The 17,883-nt window shown below is 41.0% G+C and overlaps 2 protein-coding genes across 10 annotated transcripts; one reads left to right on the top strand and one right to left on the bottom strand.

Moving 5' to 3' along the window:
* Positions 1 to 1,268: 1,268 nt before the first annotated feature.
* Positions 1,269 to 8,525, top strand: nab2 (NGFI-A binding protein 2 (EGR1 binding protein 2)). Of its 3 annotated transcripts, none has more exons than XM_040158942.1 (8): positions 1,269 to 1,354; positions 1,635 to 1,735; positions 1,988 to 2,947; positions 3,157 to 3,290; positions 4,242 to 4,293; positions 4,477 to 4,591; positions 4,754 to 4,939; positions 7,378 to 8,525. In XM_040158942.1, exons 3-8 carry the CDS (start codon positions 2,036 to 2,038, stop codon positions 7,473 to 7,475), a joined length of 1,497 nt encoding a protein of 498 aa, XP_040014876.1. In that variant the 5' UTR covers positions 1,269 to 1,354; positions 1,635 to 1,735; positions 1,988 to 2,035; the 3' UTR covers positions 7,476 to 8,525. The 3 variants fall into 3 exon arrangements, with proteins under 3 accessions (XP_040014876.1, XP_040014874.1, XP_040014873.1); XM_040158940.1 differs by having other exon boundaries at positions 1,293 to 1,422; XM_040158939.1 differs by having other exon boundaries at positions 1,293 to 1,735; positions 2,025 to 2,947.
* Positions 8,504 to 15,183, bottom strand: zgc:113184 (uncharacterized protein LOC553745 homolog). Of its 7 annotated transcripts, XR_005709795.1 has the most exons (5): positions 13,327 to 13,841; positions 12,460 to 12,594; positions 11,714 to 12,375; positions 9,022 to 9,595; positions 8,504 to 8,715 (listed from the first exon to the last, which is right to left on the bottom strand). XR_005709795.1 is itself a non-coding variant. In XM_040158960.1 (4 exons), exons 2-3 carry the CDS (start codon positions 12,569 to 12,571, stop codon positions 11,720 to 11,722), a joined length of 768 nt encoding a protein of 255 aa, XP_040014894.1. In that variant the 5' UTR covers positions 12,572 to 12,594; positions 13,327 to 13,841; the 3' UTR covers positions 8,504 to 8,715; positions 11,714 to 11,719. The 7 variants fall into 7 exon arrangements, 6 of the variants coding, with proteins under 6 accessions (XP_040014894.1, XP_040014895.1, XP_040014896.1 ...); XM_040158960.1 differs by lacking the exon at positions 9,022 to 9,595; XM_040158961.1 differs by lacking the exons at positions 8,504 to 8,715; positions 9,022 to 9,595 and adding an exon at positions 15,132 to 15,183 and having other exon boundaries at positions 10,148 to 12,375; positions 13,327 to 13,443.
* Between the last annotated feature and the right edge of the window lie 2,700 nt (positions 15,184 to 17,883).

The raw sequence follows: 17,883 nt of genomic DNA, 5'->3' as shown, positions 1-17,883 counted from the left end.
CAATAATACCCAGCACATTATAAGCTGTGTGGCCAAAAGTATGTGGATACCACTGTCCACATAAATTGCGCTAGGTCCCAAGGGTTACTCCAGCTATTTGGTAATTTACGTCAATAAAGTTGGATGGATCCTACATTTCCCATAATACAACCAATAGTGTTTTTTGTTAGACCTTCCCTGCCTGGCAAATGCCCACACTCAAAAAAATCCTTATCTTTTATGACTTTAGTAAGCTCCATATTAATGCTCACAGTAATCACATATACAGTAGGTGCATTGACCGGGTGTCCACATATTTGTGGCCATAGTCTTCATTGCCCACTCTCTCCATCCTCTTTCAAGCCAAAGATTATGACAGTTTCTCCAAAGTATTAACTGGGCTCTCCTCTCACCCTGCCCCTAGATCCCACAACACAATCCTGAATCATCAATCAACCAGTCAATTTGTTCCAAGAAACACCACAAAACAACCAACATATAAGCTGTAAATGCTTTCTTATCTCTTACTAAAATACAAAGTACCCTATGTTCAATCTTTAGACTGTGTTTAGGATATTCTCTGTTCAATGGGATGTGAACAGGTGGCTTTTATTGTATTTTGTTGTTTTTGAAACTGGAAACCTAGCAAACCTAAAACTGCAAGTGAAGAACAGGTGCACAGTAAATACCACACGTGCAATCCCTCTGTAGGGTGTGGCATTTTAGGCACATAGCAAGATGGTAATAAAAAGAAGTGTACTTGTCCACTCAAGAGAGGATCATTTAGGAAATATATAAATTGATTAATTGTGATTACTGATATTGTTTGGTGCTATTTTGTGAGCGTATTTGTGTGAATCGACCCTTTAAATTTGCAAAGAACCAGCTTATTGTAGCAGCACTAAAAAAGTACTGGAGTTTCACCTGTATCCTATCAGGATAATTTACGACCACCCTCCTCCCACAGACATAGGAAGAAAGGGAAAAAAAAACAAAAACACTGTTGAGAAAAAAGCCACATCTGTCACATCTGTTCATTGTTGTCTGAATAAGCCTATCGGCCTGGTGTTGGTGTGCTGACTACTCGTTTAGGGGTCGTCGACACGGCAAAACTCTGGGACCCCCCCCCCCCAACGCGTCCGCATAATAGACAAATCTTGAAGACACAGAGGGGTTAATTTCAAGCCCCCACCACCACCACCCACATCTCCAATTTGAAAGCCGCCTCTCTACCGGGAGAGGAAGGCTCTTTTTCGGTCAGATGGCGTGCTGCAGTCCGCCCCCGTCATTCTCCAGCCCACACAGACAGCAAAAAGGCAGCCAGCAACCAATACGGTTCGCCGGAGGAGGATTTCTGCCAGTGATTTCAGACGAGGTACGATACGCAAAGGGGATTTACTACGCCAATCTGAGCCGGGGAAGCTTTCGGCAATAGGTGACAGGGTAAGAAACGAATAGGATAATAACTGCGATGTGTCTTTGAGCAGAGCGCTTTCTGCTAACATCTGGCTCAGGGATACTTGCCTCCAGTCGATGGTTTTTATCTGAACTGGAACCAATAAGCCGAGTGTGTCTATTGTACTGTAGTCTAAATGTGACCTCGTTTTGTCTCATTCATCGAGCGACAGCAGTTCCCAATTCTTTATGTTTATCAGTTTCGCACAGTACCGACCTGTGACATCGGTGGCTGGAGAGACACCTTTGTGTGATTACGCCGGTCTCCTCTTTCCACATCCGCCTGCCTGACCTGAAGAAGGTAAGAGAGGCTTATACTCAACCATTTAGTCACGTATGGGCTTAAATGAAAAACGTGTTTAGAAAGGTGAAAATTGTTTGTATGTGAAGGACGCTATTCTGCTCCAAAGCATGCACAAACTTCCTACTTTCAGCTTTTTTTTTTTTTATTAATGCCTCATCAGGCTAGAGGACATTTGAAACAGGTATGCTAGTCCAGATGGCAAAGTCTTCATCCAAATAATTAACTTGTGCAGGATTTCTCCACCTGCAGGTTCATGTGTTTCCTCTCTCCTGCCTAAACTTTCCAGTGCTGTGTGCCATGTCTCTGCCACGCACACTTGGGGAGTTGCAGCTCTATCGGGTGCTGCAGAGGGCCAACCTGCTGGCCTATTATGAAACCTTCATTCAGCAGGGCGGTGACGACGTGCAGCAGCTCTGTGAGGCAGCAGAGGAGGAGTTTCTGGAGATCATGGCACTAGTTGGCATGGCCACCAAGCCACTGCATGTGCGTAGGCTGCAAAAGGCCCTCCGAGACTGGGCGGCGAACCCTGCCCTTTTCAGCCAGCCCGTTTCAAACGTTCCACTCGGGGGCATCCCGCTGTTCAAAGTTGAGGGGACGGGCACAAGTGGATCAGCAGGCGGGCCCAGGAAGTCTGTCACCAATGGGCAGCCGGGGTCACCGTGTGAAAGGGAGGATCGGGCGTGTCTTACTCCGCTGCACAGTGGGAGTCCAAGAAGCCCCTGCTCCCAGGCCTCACCGCAGCCACCAGACTCACACTACAGGGAAAAACTGTCACCCATGGACCCACACTGGCTCAGTCCGGAGCAGGATGGGAACTGCACTTTGGCTTCTGCATCTGTAATAGAGGAGGAGCCGCCCAGTCCACCTCTGCTGTCAACATGTCCTCCTGGTCCCTCCACATCTCCGAGCCCTTCTGCTTCTTTTACCCCCACAGCCCTGTCAGCCTGGCCTGGAGGGCAGCTGGACGAGGAGACAGCGAGGGCGGTGGTAGAGAGCGTGGAGAGGCACCTCAGGACCCTGCCCAGGTCAGATCCTGCGGAGGTGAAGACTCTGCTGAGAATGAACAAAAAGATTGCAAAGACTGTGGGGCACATCTTCAAAATGGGCTCCCAGGATGTGAACAAGGAAGAGGAGATCCGAAAGTACAGTCTCATTTATGGACGCTTTGACTCAAAGAGGAGAGAAGGCAAGCAGCTCACACATCATGAGGTAAGAAGCATCAAAAGACAAGAGCTGAGATTAAGTGTTTGAATGTATCGTATCACGTTTCACACCTACACTGACCTAGTAAAGAAGAGTTCACATTAGAAACCAGAGGGGAGCTTTAATCAGACAAAACATCTCAAACAAAGATGAGCAATTTCTTTGTCATTTTCACAGTGTTCACAACTACTTCACTCAGTGCTTTTCCTCCTCAGCTGATCATCAATGAAGCTGCAGCCCAGTTCTGTATGCGCGACAATGCCCTTTTGCTGAGACGGGTGGAGCTCTTTTCTTTGGCTCGGCAGGTGGCAAGGAAATGTGCCTACACCTCAACACTAAAGCATGCAAGGTAAGAGTTACCTGTTCACCAGCAACCGACGATCAGCACACATCACACCTGCTGAGTTTAGACAGCTCCTCAGTTTCGAGAAAACAATCTGTTAGAGAATCAGGAACATTGCGCATCGTGTAAGACAAATGTGAATAAATGTGAATGAAATTATTTCATAGCGGAAAAAATACATATTCAATTTAGTATACATGCGTATTGTACATGTACCAAGTGGTTTACATGAGTCATCTTCCCACCAGTGTATTCATTTTCAGAATGAACCTGGTTCAGATCACAGTGGGAATTAAACTCAGACCTCTGTAGTGTTAGTTTAATGAACTGACTTTAGCGCCACACAGGAATACACAAACCCTATGTGTTTGGTAATGTTCACAAGCCACCTTCACATATCTTTAGGAAGGTAAATCCCAGCACAAACAAACCAAGCAACAACAGAACTAAATAAAAACTACCTTTAATTTTTTGATTATAACATTTTTAATCATTATAGCCTATCAGATATAATATCAGATTTAAGATTTCAAATGTCACTTTTCCTGTAGGTATAATTTGAATTTATATGAAGCAAATAGAAACTTGAGCAAAAAAAACCAAAAAACTTGAATACTGAGTTCAACTTGTGCTCATTGCCACTTGGCAATCAAATATTTACCACATACAGCCTAATCAAAAATGTATATATGCATGAGAATAATTAAGTTAATGCAGTACATTGTTATGTTTCTCAATTATGGTTAAAACCATGTTCCATAACACAAGTTGAATAAAGTAAAAGTGAAGAACACTTTCTTGATTTGACCAAAGATTCTTCTTTGATCCACACATCGTCAGTCGCTGAAGATTTAATTCACATCTCATGGTCTTCCTAAATGAAAGGAAGAAGACCGTGTTTCCAAGGTCAAGGAGAAACATTCACTTTCAAATGGCTTGATTGTTTTCCTCCTGCAGGACAAATGCAGATGAGAACAGTGTTGTGTCCCAGAAGAGAGCGAGACATGAGGTGAGGCTTCAGGGCAGCACTGCCACCAGTTCACAATATTCCGTATTCAGTTAATCGAGCAAACGCTAGATTTATCTGTGATTCTGACTTGTGGCAGTTTATGTAAACATTGCCAAAGTCCAGGTCACTTGTCAGCCGTTTGAAGTGGATCATCGCCACTGAATTGACAGTGATGTGTTTTAGGTAATTGTGCCTGAGAGTGTGTCATCACTTCTTGGAGTGGAGGGCTCAGAAGGCCTAACCCAGAGGGCAGACGACGACAATTTATCTGCAGAGAGCCTCGAAAGTGTATCACATGGTAAAGACCTCAGATATATGTCGTAAAAAATACGTTTTTTGCTCTGAGCTCTCAAAGATTCTGCAGTAGATCATCGTCTTCTACTCCAGACATTTTTCTTGCTTCTATAAGAACTCAATGTTTGAAGAAAGGATTTACACCCAAATCTGTCTGTCCTGTTAGACATTGGCTCACAGTGCAACCAGTCTCCCTCCCCCCGTCCCCACACTGACACGTCCAACCCTGCCAGCTGGAGTCGCCATCTCATACAGCAAACGCTAATGGACGAAGGGCTGCGATTGGCACGGATGGTGTCACATGATCGAGCTGGCAAGCTCAGCCTAGGATCAGAGGGAACTCACTCCACAGGTGACTTTTCAAATAATAACTTAACAATATTATGTGCTTAACAGTGGACACAGAATAAAAGTCTATTTTGCAATGTTTGCTCATCTTTGTGCGAGTTAAAGGAATAGTTTGACATTTTGGGAAACACTGTATACTCATTTGCTTTTACTAACAAAGAGTTAGATGAGAAAATTGATACCACGTAAGATAGGAAGCTACCACCAGCAAGCAGTTAGCTTAGCTTAGCATTAAGACTGGAAGCAGGGGGAAGCAGTTAGCCTGGCCTATCCAAAATTAACAAAATCCAACACCTCTAACGCTCACTAATTATTATGTTACCTCTTGTTTGTTTAATCCTTACAAAAAAAACAAAGCGTAGAAATGACAATTTGGCATTTCAAGGGGGATTATGTGTTGGACTATTTCTTGGCTGGAAGCAGTTTTACATTTTGGTGTTTATATAGCTTGAAAAACAAGAGATAACATGTTAATAGGTGAGCTTTAGAAGCGCTGTTAGGCAGATTTTGTTACCGTCTAACAGAGCTAAGCTAGCTGTTTCCTCCTGCTTCCAGTCTTTATGCTAAGCTAAGCTAACTGGCTGCTGCTGGTAGCTTCACTTTTACCATATAGACATGAGAGCGGTATCCTTCTTTTCATCCAACTCTCTCAACAAGAAAGCAAAGAAGCACATTTCCCAAAAATGTCAAACTATTTCATAAGTTGGAAATGGAGGGAGAATTAAAAATATGGAGTTGATGCTGTGGTTGAATCAAAAAATGACAGACAGGGACTAGCTAACCTCTCCTAACAATGAATATTTTATAGCCCCACAGCTTGAACTCTAGTGAGTCACAATCTCTCTGAGGTGACGCCTCCCACCATGCACAGCTGAACTTCACCAGACTGTAAATTAGAGAGGATAGAAGTTAGAAGGGGAAACAGAGGGAGGTGGAGAGTGATATATAGAGAGGAAAAGAGTGAGAGAAGGAGTGGGGGGGTTACACTGTTATAACACTTCTTTAATAGCCTGTTACTGTAGTGTTTTTCTGATGCACCACAGCTTCTCAAAAGAAAGAAAAAAGCAAGTGATCTGGACAAGTTAGTTGTTCTGGGCTGTGATAGCCAGTCAAAGAGATGAAGTGAGGAGAAGGAAGCCAGCGAAGACATGAGGGGGCGGGGGGCTGGGGGGGGGGGGGGTAGGAAGTACTCTGTGGGTGGCAGAATCAGGACCCCCCCCCCCAGCAGCGACTGACGTCAGAGTGTGTTAGGTGCGTGGGCTGAAGGGCGGGATGGATGGGGCGTGGGGGCGAAGGAGTGGGAGGTAATTGGAGGGGCGTTGCATTGACTCACCAAGCGACAGTGTACAAAAATAAAACCTGTGGGCAGGGAAATGGCACAGTCTTTTTTATACATCTTCTCCCTCTACCAAAAGGACTATGGAAATAACAACAAAATGACATATGTTTCATCTCTGACGTTGATCTCCCTCACGTTGTCTTGTGTTTTTTTTCTCTCTCACTAATCCAAGTTTCCTACTTCTGTCTCTGTCTCTCATTAATCAGAACTTTCTCTCACTTCCTTTCAACGTCACTGTGTTCTACCATAACTTAACTTCCGTTGTTGGTTTATCTAGTCAGCACATCATTTCTCATACATCATGTTAACATTTAAATCATGAACAGTGGCAGTATTTTTATTTGTATGTTACTGAATATGTCCTATTACATTTTTGTGGTATTACAAATAACATTGTTCATATACTATTGTATTACTGCATGCTGTTCTGGATGCTGAGGGTTTCTAAGGGAGCTAATAAATCAATTAATAGTCAACAAATGAATATTGTTTGACTCAGAAACAAAACGGAAACACTTTGGGTGCTATTAAGGCCTCAAACATACTGTAGATACTGTGATAAAGTGTTGTATGCACAGGTGGCAAGAGTACACAGTCCTCTACAAGATGTGTGGTTATTCATAGCTCTTCAGTGCAAGCTAATGAATGCCCTTCAGATTTCAATTTCCAATGAGACTTGATTTGTTGACTTCATCACTACCTTTATTATTCAAAGATCTTAAAGCACTGGTTGCATCTTAATTACTGTGACTCTTTGCTGATATTTATCCTTAGCGGTCTGTGCTGTCATTGCAACGCTATGTGCCATTCATCCTGCATGCCAGGCCTTAAACAACAGCATCAAATCAAAAGAAATGATTTTCAAACCATATAAAGCTAGAGTTATTTTATTAATCGCCTGTTAATTGACATAACTCTCTGTAAAATCTAGGGTGTCGCAGTGTGCTAACTCGATCCACAGGTGACTTAAAAAAAACACTTGCTTCAGTCCGAAATTAGTGCTCAGTGCTTTTTGAATACTTTTCAGTGGTTCTCTAGCGAGTATTTGTCAAGCAGCTTCAAGCAGCTCCTGAGCTCATCTTAAACTTTACGTCTATCCACAGACCATGACAGCAAATCGGAGAGGCGAAGCTCGATAGCAGCATGCAGGAGCACTAGCCCTTGCATCACCAAAGACGACTCCAACCACCGGGGGAAATGAAAATGCTCTGAGGTTAACAGGGAACTTGCTGAGCTCAGGCCTGCCACTGAAATCCTCACAGAGTCTGCTGCGCAGGCTATTACTGAGCAGGTTTTTTTTCCATGTGTAATTCACTGACATCACGGTCATCTGTTGGTGAGAAGACTCTTATTGGCCACAAAATCAATGCAGCAGATGTCAGAATTTACCAGCCACTGATATCATAAACCTGCAATGACTTCTAAATTCAAAAAGTGTTATGTTTTGACTTTATATTCAGTAAATATGTAGGGGAGACACTTTTTGGTTTTGTGTTTCAAACAGATGGACTACTTTAGCTGATAGTAAAAAAAATAAAAAATAAAAAAAATAAGTGATTCTATCAGGAAAAACCTGATATTTTTGAAAAAATTACACTGGTTTCAGATTAAATGGGCTCGACACAGCAGGGGGCACTGCAACTTTTAAAATGGACTCTCTTAACTGGATCCACCCTGAGTAACATAGTAGTTACATAGAGGGAATGTGTTTTTTTGTAGGTACACTTTTATCAACATTTTCACAAATTAACAAGATATTATGAGTATGTTAAAATTCTCTGCGGTTCATCAACCTCAGGAAAAAAAACGGATTTTGTTTTTTTTGACAGGTGGCAGTGTGGTGTTCAGATTAAGTCAGACATGAATGATATTTCTTGACATTCAAAGACAGTTTACGTAGATGGAATAGGAAAGCAAAGAGCGTTTGTGGCATAAGTTGATCAACATTTCCCAGTGCGTAGTTCAGGTTCAGAGGCCTTTGCTTGCATCATCTAATCACCTGTTAGATCTGAACAGGCATGCTCAGGTCTATGAGATATGAAGCCACCAGTCTTCGTCATTTTCTCCCTCACATCTTTCTTCAATAATATTTTTTGCACCACAAATGGCTGTTATGGTGTTTGTAAGAGATAATGCTTCAGGCTTTTGTTTGAGGCATTTCATTGTTTTTAATTATGTGAAAATGTACTCAGAACACATTTTCTAAACTCAGTGGCAAGACATAAGAATACAGACGCTTTATGGATCTCCAGTAGAAAGTTGCATCTTTCTGCAGTGAAATCGGGTTCCAGACTCGCAGAGCAGCAAGGTTCAGTGTCTTGCTCAAGGGCATTTCAGCAGGGAGGATGTTTTCTGACACTGAAGCTTTGAGCTCAGCTCCTCTTCCCTCTCTTCGTTCAAGTTGTGCCCAGTAGGTGCCATTGTACAGCCTTTTGATTAATCTGCATTCAGAGCGATTTAGAGAATAAAAAAGAAAAAAAAAACATTCACCACTGCATTTTCAATAAATGTGGAGAATAGTGTAGATTTTTGATGCGATTTTTTTTAGGCGTAGCAGAATCTTGTGGGCTGTAGCGGTGTGTCTTTGGGATGATTTCTGTAGTCTGACATATTAACAAGGTGAGCCTTCTGTTAGTTTCCCTTTTTAAAAAAAACAGTTCTTTTAACCTTTTGAGAGTTACAGTTAATCAGGGTGAATAATCTCACTTTACTTTCTAAGTTTTAGAAAAAGAAAAAAAAAAACTCACGCAGAGGTTAACAGAAAGAAACCTCACGGTGCTTGACTTTTGATACAGCAGCTCCTGTCATTTATAATCAGCCCTTATAAGGAAGTGTTGAAATGTGTTCAGACTTCATATAACGTCAAGACTCATGCTGATAATTAATGAAAGCGTTAAGGTTTTTGTACCCTCGATCACAGAGTATGTCAGTGAGGTAGCTTGCTGTGCATCAGTTACACCTGCCTGTCTCTTGAGCATTAGTAACCTCCTCAGTTTATTATGTTGCAAAACAGATTATTTATTTTGTTACATCTCAATAAATGTTATTTTATTGCTTAAAGCCACCGTGTGTTGCACTGATTTCCACAAAGAATCTTGGTGTTGGAAGAGGCTGCAGGAGCTGCATCACACAGCCAGCAACACCTCTGCTGTCGTCTTGTTTGTTGCACTGACGCCCTGCATCGAGGCTTGATGCTGGCATGACTCACCTGTACCGGTGATGTCATCAGGGCGCATTCACACTTGCACACTCGATTTTCAGACAGACACCATGTACATGAAGATGCACAAGCCAAACCTCACATAACCCCGAGGAATCCAGCTGTAGGATCTCGAAAACACAAATGATTTTTAGTTTATTTCTCCGTAGTTATTGATGTGTGACACAGAATAACAAAAGGGTAGCATACAATTTGTCTGAATATTAAAGGTTAAAATTAAGCATTGCTATTATCAGCCATGGTTCTAGAGAAAGCAATGCCCACTGCTTTGGTCCAGACTCGAATGTCCATAATAACAATTATTTAAAGGATTGACATGAAATTTGTACAGACATTCATGTTCCCCAGAGGATGGATCCTACTGACTTTGATGATCCCCTGGCTTTTCCTCCAGTGCCACTATGAGTTTGATATTTGTGTTTTCTTTTTTTCTTTTTTTTTTTAGATTTAAATGCTATTAGATGGATTGCCATGAAATTTGTTACACATGGTCCCCAGAAGATGATTTGTGACAAAATACGTGCAGAGCTAATGACATTCCCATCAGCCTCGGCTGTACTTTGTATATATTGCTGATTAGCAAATGTTAAAATGATAAAATGCTGAACTACAGCAGTAAACATTATACCTGCTAAACCCCAACAGGCTAGTATTATCACTGTGAGCATGTTAGCATGCTGACATTAGCACTGAGCTCAAAGCATGACTGTAGACTCTCAGTCGTGTCACTGAATTCCACGTCCACCGCCACTGAACTAAAATCCAAGGAAACCTGGTCAGATGTTAATTATGATGTTTATTTGAGAAATTGCTTTGAGCTTTTTGATTATACAAGAGCAATTATATCTGGGTTGGTTTTCTTTACAGTGATAATGAGAGCTACATTCAGTGTGGCAAAAGATGAAGGGGGGCGTCATCATCAATCAGCTGTCAACACCACTAATTAGGGAGTTAAATCTCTTGAGTCTATTCTTAGCCCAGACGCTTTCTTCAGTTGTGCAGAGCTGCGCAGCAGACAGCTGACTGGTTTGATGCTCGGCTGCAAACACTGAAAATGCAGTATATTGACCATTTGTGAAATTAGGAGGGCTAATTATCTGCCTAACAAGATATACATATTTATATATTTTGTAAAATCTGCATTACAAGCACAATGAGCATTGCCCACTGCATAGAAATGGGAGCAAAGGTTTATTCGGATTTTAACAAAGCTAAAAAGCTGTCTGCAAGGTCTCTTCGCGCATGCAAATTTAAAAAAAACAGATAAATAAGAGTTTCTGTTATTTATAAACTGAATCTCATTAAATTAGTTTGAGAAGATCATTCAAAGGGTGCCATAATTAAAGCAGACAGGAAAAGTAATTGTTGACAGTGAAAAGACCCCCACTATCCTATTCAGCACTGAAATTCACTGGTTAGTGACAACTGAACCCATTTCAATCGCTTCATAACAGGATACCAACAACAACAAAGTGAGACGGGATGATGAAACAGGAATTCTTTCAAGCAGTTAATTAAACGAAACAACACAACACATAAACAACACATCATCTCACTTTCCAGTACTGGCATTATGGCATTATTCCATCTTATTAACTGATTAACTAATTAATATTTAAACAAATAAACACCGCAGAGGATATTTGTCCCTCTGACCCAGGAACTACAATGAAATTTCTTGCCAATTTTGCCTGAACACGACCAATTATTTATTTCAATTATTTATTCCCCTGAACATACTTTTATTTTTGTAGTTACATACAAGCCATCATGATCAAGGTGTTTTTCAAAGACATGTAGTCTCTATTAATCTCATATTGTAGAGCAGTGTTTTTGTTTTCTTTTTTTGTTGTTTTGAGGCATAAATCTCAGAGACGAATATTTCAAAACCTTGACTAATAAAACCATGGCGATACTAGTACTGAAGATGTAAGGGAGAAAATTTTGTAATTTGGGTGAACCAAGCCTTTTAAAATGCACTTTTTTTTTTTCCATACTTGCACATGCAATGGAAACACAGGAAGCCACCTTTCACATTACATCTCAGAAACAATGCCAGCGTCAGCATCTGCACAGTTCATCCATTGGCAAACAGCTAACCACATTAGGAACAGATCCATTGCAATGTTGTTTCCTGAGGTTAACTGAGTTTTCCCTGCTCCACCACAGCATATCATGTGAACACATAACTCATATGTTAGGAGGAGGAGCACGGTCACCTCTGTCTAGGTGATGTGGGTGTGGAGATGTCGTAGGAACTCTCCTCTGGTGGTTGTGTCTCCCGGGAAAACCGCCTGGCAGAAGTCACAAACGTGAGACTGCAATGCCACATCTGACACCAGCAACCCACCAGACTGGCTGAAGAAGTCACCAACCAGGGAGGGAGTGTCTGACACAGGCATCTGACAGTAAAAGACAGGGGGTTTGTGATGAAGAATATGGAATAATCCAAGGACAGATTTGAGAACCCATGGCCACAGGTGGGATTTTTGTCTGCTGAGGACACCTACCCTTGCTGTATGCAGAGTCCTGTCTCTACTGGGATGGTCTGCTTGCCCTGGATTTTTTGATTCATTGGAAGAGGCTCCTCGCCGCCTCGAGGAGTCCAGGGTTAACAACGGTGCAACCTTCTGCTCCAACTTCCCATCCCCCTTTCTCTGAAGAGGCAAATCCACGCAGAGCTTGGACATATCTTCAACAAGGGCGTCAGAGAAAATCCCCATGTTTCTGGAGTAGCGATTAAAGTCACACTGTGCTTCAAGGTTGTGTGCTGCAGCTGTCAGTGGACGAGGCTTTTCATGGAAATACGCAGGGATTTCTTGGGTACACTGGACAGGGATGGACATCATATCACACATGTCTCCATTGGGAACAGTGGCGCCTGCAGAAAGAGAGTTTTAGATGTACTTAATGAATCATGACAGAGACGTCTTCATGAGCGTTAGAGTTTTGGTTTTATCTGGACCTTGCTGTTTCCGCAGGGCTGTTGTGAGTTGGTGCAACAGAGCTGCCTGTCTCAGGCAAAGTGACCTCAGTCGAAGAAACTCCTGGTACAGTTCACTGTATGCTTCCTCCATCTCAACAGCTCATGGATCTGCAGCTAGTAAGTAGCACAGAGGAGATTACACAGAGCCGTATAGTACAATTTTTAAATGTAGCTAAAGTATATAGACATGGCTGAAAAATTCAGAACAAAACTAAGCGTTTGCATCCATGCAAGCAGCTCTGTGAGGCTGTACTTCAGCAAAGCAATGCTTTAAACTAAATGCTGACGTCAGCGTGCTAACATGCTCACGACATTCTTCTATAGAAACATTCTATAGAAGCTATAAAAATTGCATTTGTTATGTCTCTCAACTCATTTATTCTGTCTTTACTTTCCTGTAATTTATCACCCAGCCGTACAAACGCTATCACTATTATACATTATACAGGGTAGATGAGAAGGATCAGGAATCTGGGCGGCCAACCACCGCTACTAAACACATTTCTGGGAGAGACTCCACTTTATATTGCTATACATCCAATTTAAATATATTTTAGGATTGAAACAAACAAACAAAAAATTTTTTGCAAAATTATTGTTTTTCCTCTTAGAAGGGAAAACACAGTATGTTCAAAAAAAATTGAACCTTTTTTTGGGCATTTTGCCATTATTAGATTTTTATATAATCAAGATGTCCTGCTTCCTAAATCACTAGGCCACCAGGACGCCCTGACCTTGGTCTTTTTACAGACATAACCAAAACATATACAACTAAAACAGATCAATATGATTATAAATTCCTACTTTCATCACACCGCATCTTGACATCAATACTGCTCTACTTACCCCTCGTAAGCCTGTCTGCATGCTCTGCTCCAAGAATTCAGGACTCGGTGTCATCCCTTACAAAAGCTAGATACAGAGACTTCTCCTGTCAAGCCTCCTCCATCTCAAACAGGCTTCCTGTTATTGTCAATGAATTAGACACAGCATTTAAATCCAGACTCAAAGCCCATTTACTGAGCACAGCCTACAACAAATTTGTGACTGTGAAATCCGTTCTTCAGATGAGCCTTTACGATCCGCAGTGATGTCTAGTCTTTTTCTTCCCTGCTGAGCTAATGGAAATTATGGTTTACACATGTAATGTACCTTGCACTTGGATCTGCTAAACACAAGGAAGTAGCTCTTGAAAAAAGGGAAATGAAACCCCTTTAGTATGAAAAGGAAGCTCACCACTTCTCAGTTAAGCTGTTACGTGACAGTCTGAAGAACATTTTTTTAACATGAACTCAAAATAACAAAGAGCCAGGCTATATTTTTAATATCAAAGAGCACAGGCACAGCATTTGTCTCAGCTTATAAAAGTTGTTTGGTCAGCTCTGCAACTTGCAGAGGATGTGACGCAAGAGAGCCACATCATTGTCATGGAGGGAGGCGACTGTGAGAGGTCAAGGAAATTCCACGGCATAAAAAAAAAAAAAAAATGAATCAGGATTATGCTTCAGTTGTGAAGATGTCCTGAAGGGATTATGCAGGTGTTGTTGAGGACAATGAATTGTCATGCAGGGCTTTATTATGGGCACTGCTGAAAACTATAAAATATATATATCACAATGTATTAATGTATATGGAGCATTTTCTGTAGTAGCTGGTAGAGCTAGTTTATACCTTTGGGTAGTTTAATCTGTAACAGTGCATCATATTTCAGAAGATTATTATGTGTTTTGTATGAGTCTTAATCTGTAAAGTAAGTATTATACAGTTTCAACTGTCATCTGTCAATCTATCTATATTGTGATATATAATCCATATATAACAATACTTAAGTATGTCATGTGTCCCAGAGTGATTCATCAGATTGATAAACCCTGTTACTGTCAATCCTGATACAAGTTTCTCGCACTGTAACAGGTTGACAAGAAAGTCAAACATGTCTTCTCTGTGACAGAAAGTTGCAAAGATGGGGGGGGGGGGCTACATCAAACTAATCAATTTCACACTGTCCAAAACAGTACGTCTATGTCGTTTCCATTTACAGCTATTGTTTTTATCCTTGTCTCGCACAGAAATTATTCCATGTCTCCAGAATTTATCCAGCAAATCAAAACTTGGATAATGTCTGTCCCAAGAGATCTGCTTGGCAAGCAGCTTCTTCTCCAGTAATACTTTACCAAGTGGCCTGTATGGAAATGTCTCTTCAGTTAATGAGTCCTTCTGCCCTCATTTCTTTTCTTGTTTTGTTCCCTTTTTTTCCTACATTCAAGGGTGTGTTACATTTTCATTTGCTTACTTTATTTGTTTTTTACTATATTTTGGAACAATTGCAGAGAATCCGCTTCAAAACACTCAGTTTTAGCCTCTATCCAACCTTAACATGACTCACAACTGTGGGGTTTTTTTTGTTTGTTTGTTTGTTTTGGGTTTTGTCTGCTCTGTGGTGTGGAAACGAATTGTCACAGTTTAACTTGTTTGCTCAGTTTCAATTTCAGCTTTCAGGCAAAATTCGTTTAGTTTTCTGCTTCTTTTACAGTGGTGAGACAAAGATCATATGAGGATAGTTGTCTGCTGTGAATCATGTATAAAAATAAAGTTTACTCACACTACAACTGAGCCTACCCAGCAGGAAGTGCAAACATACAGATACTCACAGAGGCATTGAGGTGGATGAACCTGATCCAGCCTACCCTGACCTAAAAAAAGTTCACCTGCGTCAACCCCAGGGAAACCCTGCCAAAATAACACTTCCTGCTTAACAAGGCTGCCTTCAATATAAAAATCACAAGCTTTTGGGGAGATATGAATTTTTCAGCGAGACCTTGAGACTGAAAATTGGTCTCATGAAAGTGTAACATTGTGTAAGGGACAGTTGGATAATACAACAAAAGAAACCATATAAACGCAGTATCAATTCAGCTTTTACCTTTAATGTTAATATTATGGGATTAGACATACAACCCCCAAAACAATTCTAGACCCTTCGGAAAAGTTCGACCAGACACTGATAAGAAAGTCTGCTCAGTAATTTGGATTTTGCATATTTTATCTTTACAGTTAATTTTGCAATTATGTTCTCCTTTACATTTTATATTTCCCCTCATGAAAGTCTAAATGCTGTTTCAAAGCCTTATCCAAAAATACAGATTTTTGTTTGCTTGCTTGCTTGTTTCTGTGGCTTAATGGTTCTCAATTTTAAAGTCACAAATACCGGGAACGGCCTGTAAAATCCATTTGTATGTGTCAGTTGCATAATGTAAACTCCCCTCGAGTCATAAAACTTGAAAAAGAGTCGCTGAAAAAAATAAAGATGACATGATCCCATTGTCCTCAATGGTTGCTTGATTTTATTGATGCCTACAGTGTAGTTTGGCCTGTTCTAAAAATCAATAAAAATCAATACTCAGTGCTCACCTACATCTTCTCTTTGTGACAGGTGGTGCAGCCATGACTGGAGATACCAGCTTTCTTTGAAAGAAGTACTAGTAGTAATTGCTGTTCTTCAAACAAAGTTTTGTATTTTGTTGTCAGACCTCCATTGATTGATCTGGCCTGTAATGTGGAAACGAAGAGTCACAGCTTAACTTGTTTGCTCAGTTTCAATTTCAGGTTTCAGGCAAAATTGTCTTTACAGATTGTTTGGTTATGAACCAAACAATTTGGTTATTGGAAAATTTTGAATTTTGACGGCATGATGGCACTAGATGAAATTTTTGAGGAGTCACCAGAGTTAGTACCGTTCATCCTGAGGAACATGAATGTGTGTAACAGATTTCATGGCAATCCATCCAATAGTTGTCGAGATATTTCAGTCTAAGCCACAAATATTAACCTTACGGCAGTGCTAGAGTTGATCAGTTGATCGCCAAGGTCTGTAGAATTCCTCATCTGGGAACCATGAATGTTTGTACAAAATTTCATGGCAGTCCATTCAATAGTTATCTCAGTCTGGACTACAGTGATAGATTGACCGACAGCTTGACATTACCATTGAGCCACATTGATAGCATTGGCTAAAAAAGTTGATTATAACCATTTAAGGTTCAAATAAATTTGGTCCAACTGGTAAAATCTGTAAGATCATGGGCATTTGACCGGGGGCGTTACATTGTTTAATCAGTGGGGAACAGGTGTGTTGAGCTGGAGCCACTGTGAACAGAGCTCTTCCCTGAAAATGTTTAGTCATGTTTAGTCCTCTTTCCTCAGGGAGTATTAACTGCGTGTCCACTGAGGAGGAGCAGCAGTTTTTGCGCTCAGTGTCAGCCCCTGACAGCTGAGTTCACAGCCACCACCTTGTGATCTTAGAGGGGTGCCAGCCCCCTGTGCTTCAGACTGGTTATGTAACTCTGTGTGCGTGATGAGCAGCTTTCATTTCTCTGATACCGGGAGAGTCATGTCTTTGTCATGTCAGTTCTTATCCAAGAGGTTCCATTTTTGTTGTCACCTTCTTTTTGGCTGATAAATTTAGCTCTATGCCATGTTTGGCTTAATGCTTTATTAATGTAATTTTTCTTTTGTTGTTTAATCTGCTTGCTGACCTTGAAAGTCAGATCCGTACTGATTTTACATCTGCAGCATATTGCTATGTGTCATCTGAATTTAAATTACGTGACCTCATTTACAGATTAAAGGAATAGTTCACCATTTTGAGAAATCTAGACAACAAGACTCCTGGAAGTCACCACCATAAAACCGCAATTTGCCCTTTTGACATTTCTGATTGTGTACGGATAAAACAAACAAAATATATTATGTAAAACAATAAAATACAGAGGTGCTGTACAGTTTGTTTTTTAAGTCTGGACAGAGCCAGGCTAGCTGTTTCCCTTGTTTCCGGTCTTTATGCTCCACTAAGCTAAACATCTGCCAGTTCTAGCTTAATGTATGGCGTACAAACCTTAGAGTGGTATCTGTCTTCTCATCTAACATTAAAAGCTCTTCATGTATCCAAGGACATGTGTGATGATTCAACACTTCCGAGCTCTTAATGTGATGCAAGTGTTCAAAACTGTTCACAATAGGTAACTTCTGGTCATGGTTGTTACTCTGAATACAAATATAATACACAGTTATCAATTGAAGAGTCTTCATTTAGATCAATTTTTAGCGGTAAGAGTGTGATTGTTGATTGATGCAGTTATTTATATGTATATTGTACCTTATACCACCTATCTGTGCTTGTGTTTGCTGGTTTGCACCATGTGCTTGCTCTGACCTTGAACCCTTCCTTTCACACACACACACACACACACACACACACACACACACACACACACACACACACACACACACACACACACACACACACACACACACACACACACACAGACACACACACACACAAACACATACACCACGCCCTGTCCACCGGCCCCCCTCCTCTACTGCCATCCCTTAGCACTTGAT

Source organism: Xiphias gladius, chromosome 21 (genome assembly GCF_016859285.1).
Source record: "Xiphias gladius isolate SHS-SW01 ecotype Sanya breed wild chromosome 21, ASM1685928v1, whole genome shotgun sequence".
In the NCBI taxonomy this organism is placed as follows: domain Eukaryota; kingdom Metazoa; phylum Chordata; class Actinopteri; order Istiophoriformes; family Xiphiidae; genus Xiphias; species Xiphias gladius.
Note: the sequence above shows the minus strand (reverse complement) of the source record. Positions and strands in the feature narration are given on the sequence as shown.

Coding starts and splice junctions, on each gene's coding strand:
- nab2 (XM_040158942.1), top strand. CDS start 2,036: ATGTCTCTGCCACGCACACTTGGGGAGTTGCAGCTCTATCGGGTGCTG. Junction 4,592..4,753: donor CCTCGAAAGTGTATCACATG/GTAAAGACCTCA, acceptor CTGTCCTGTTAG/ACATTGGCTCACAGTGCAAC. Junction 4,940..7,377: donor AGAGGGAACTCACTCCACAG/GTGACTTTTCAA, acceptor GTCTATCCACAG/ACCATGACAGCAAATCGGAG.
- zgc:113184 (XM_040158961.1), bottom strand. CDS start 12,571: ATGGAGGAAGCATACAGTGAACTGTACCAGGAGTTTCTTCGACTGAGG. Junction 12,376..12,459: donor AGCCCTGCGGAAACAGCAAG/GTCCAGATAAAA, acceptor CTCTTTCTGCAG/GCGCCACTGTTCCCAATGGA.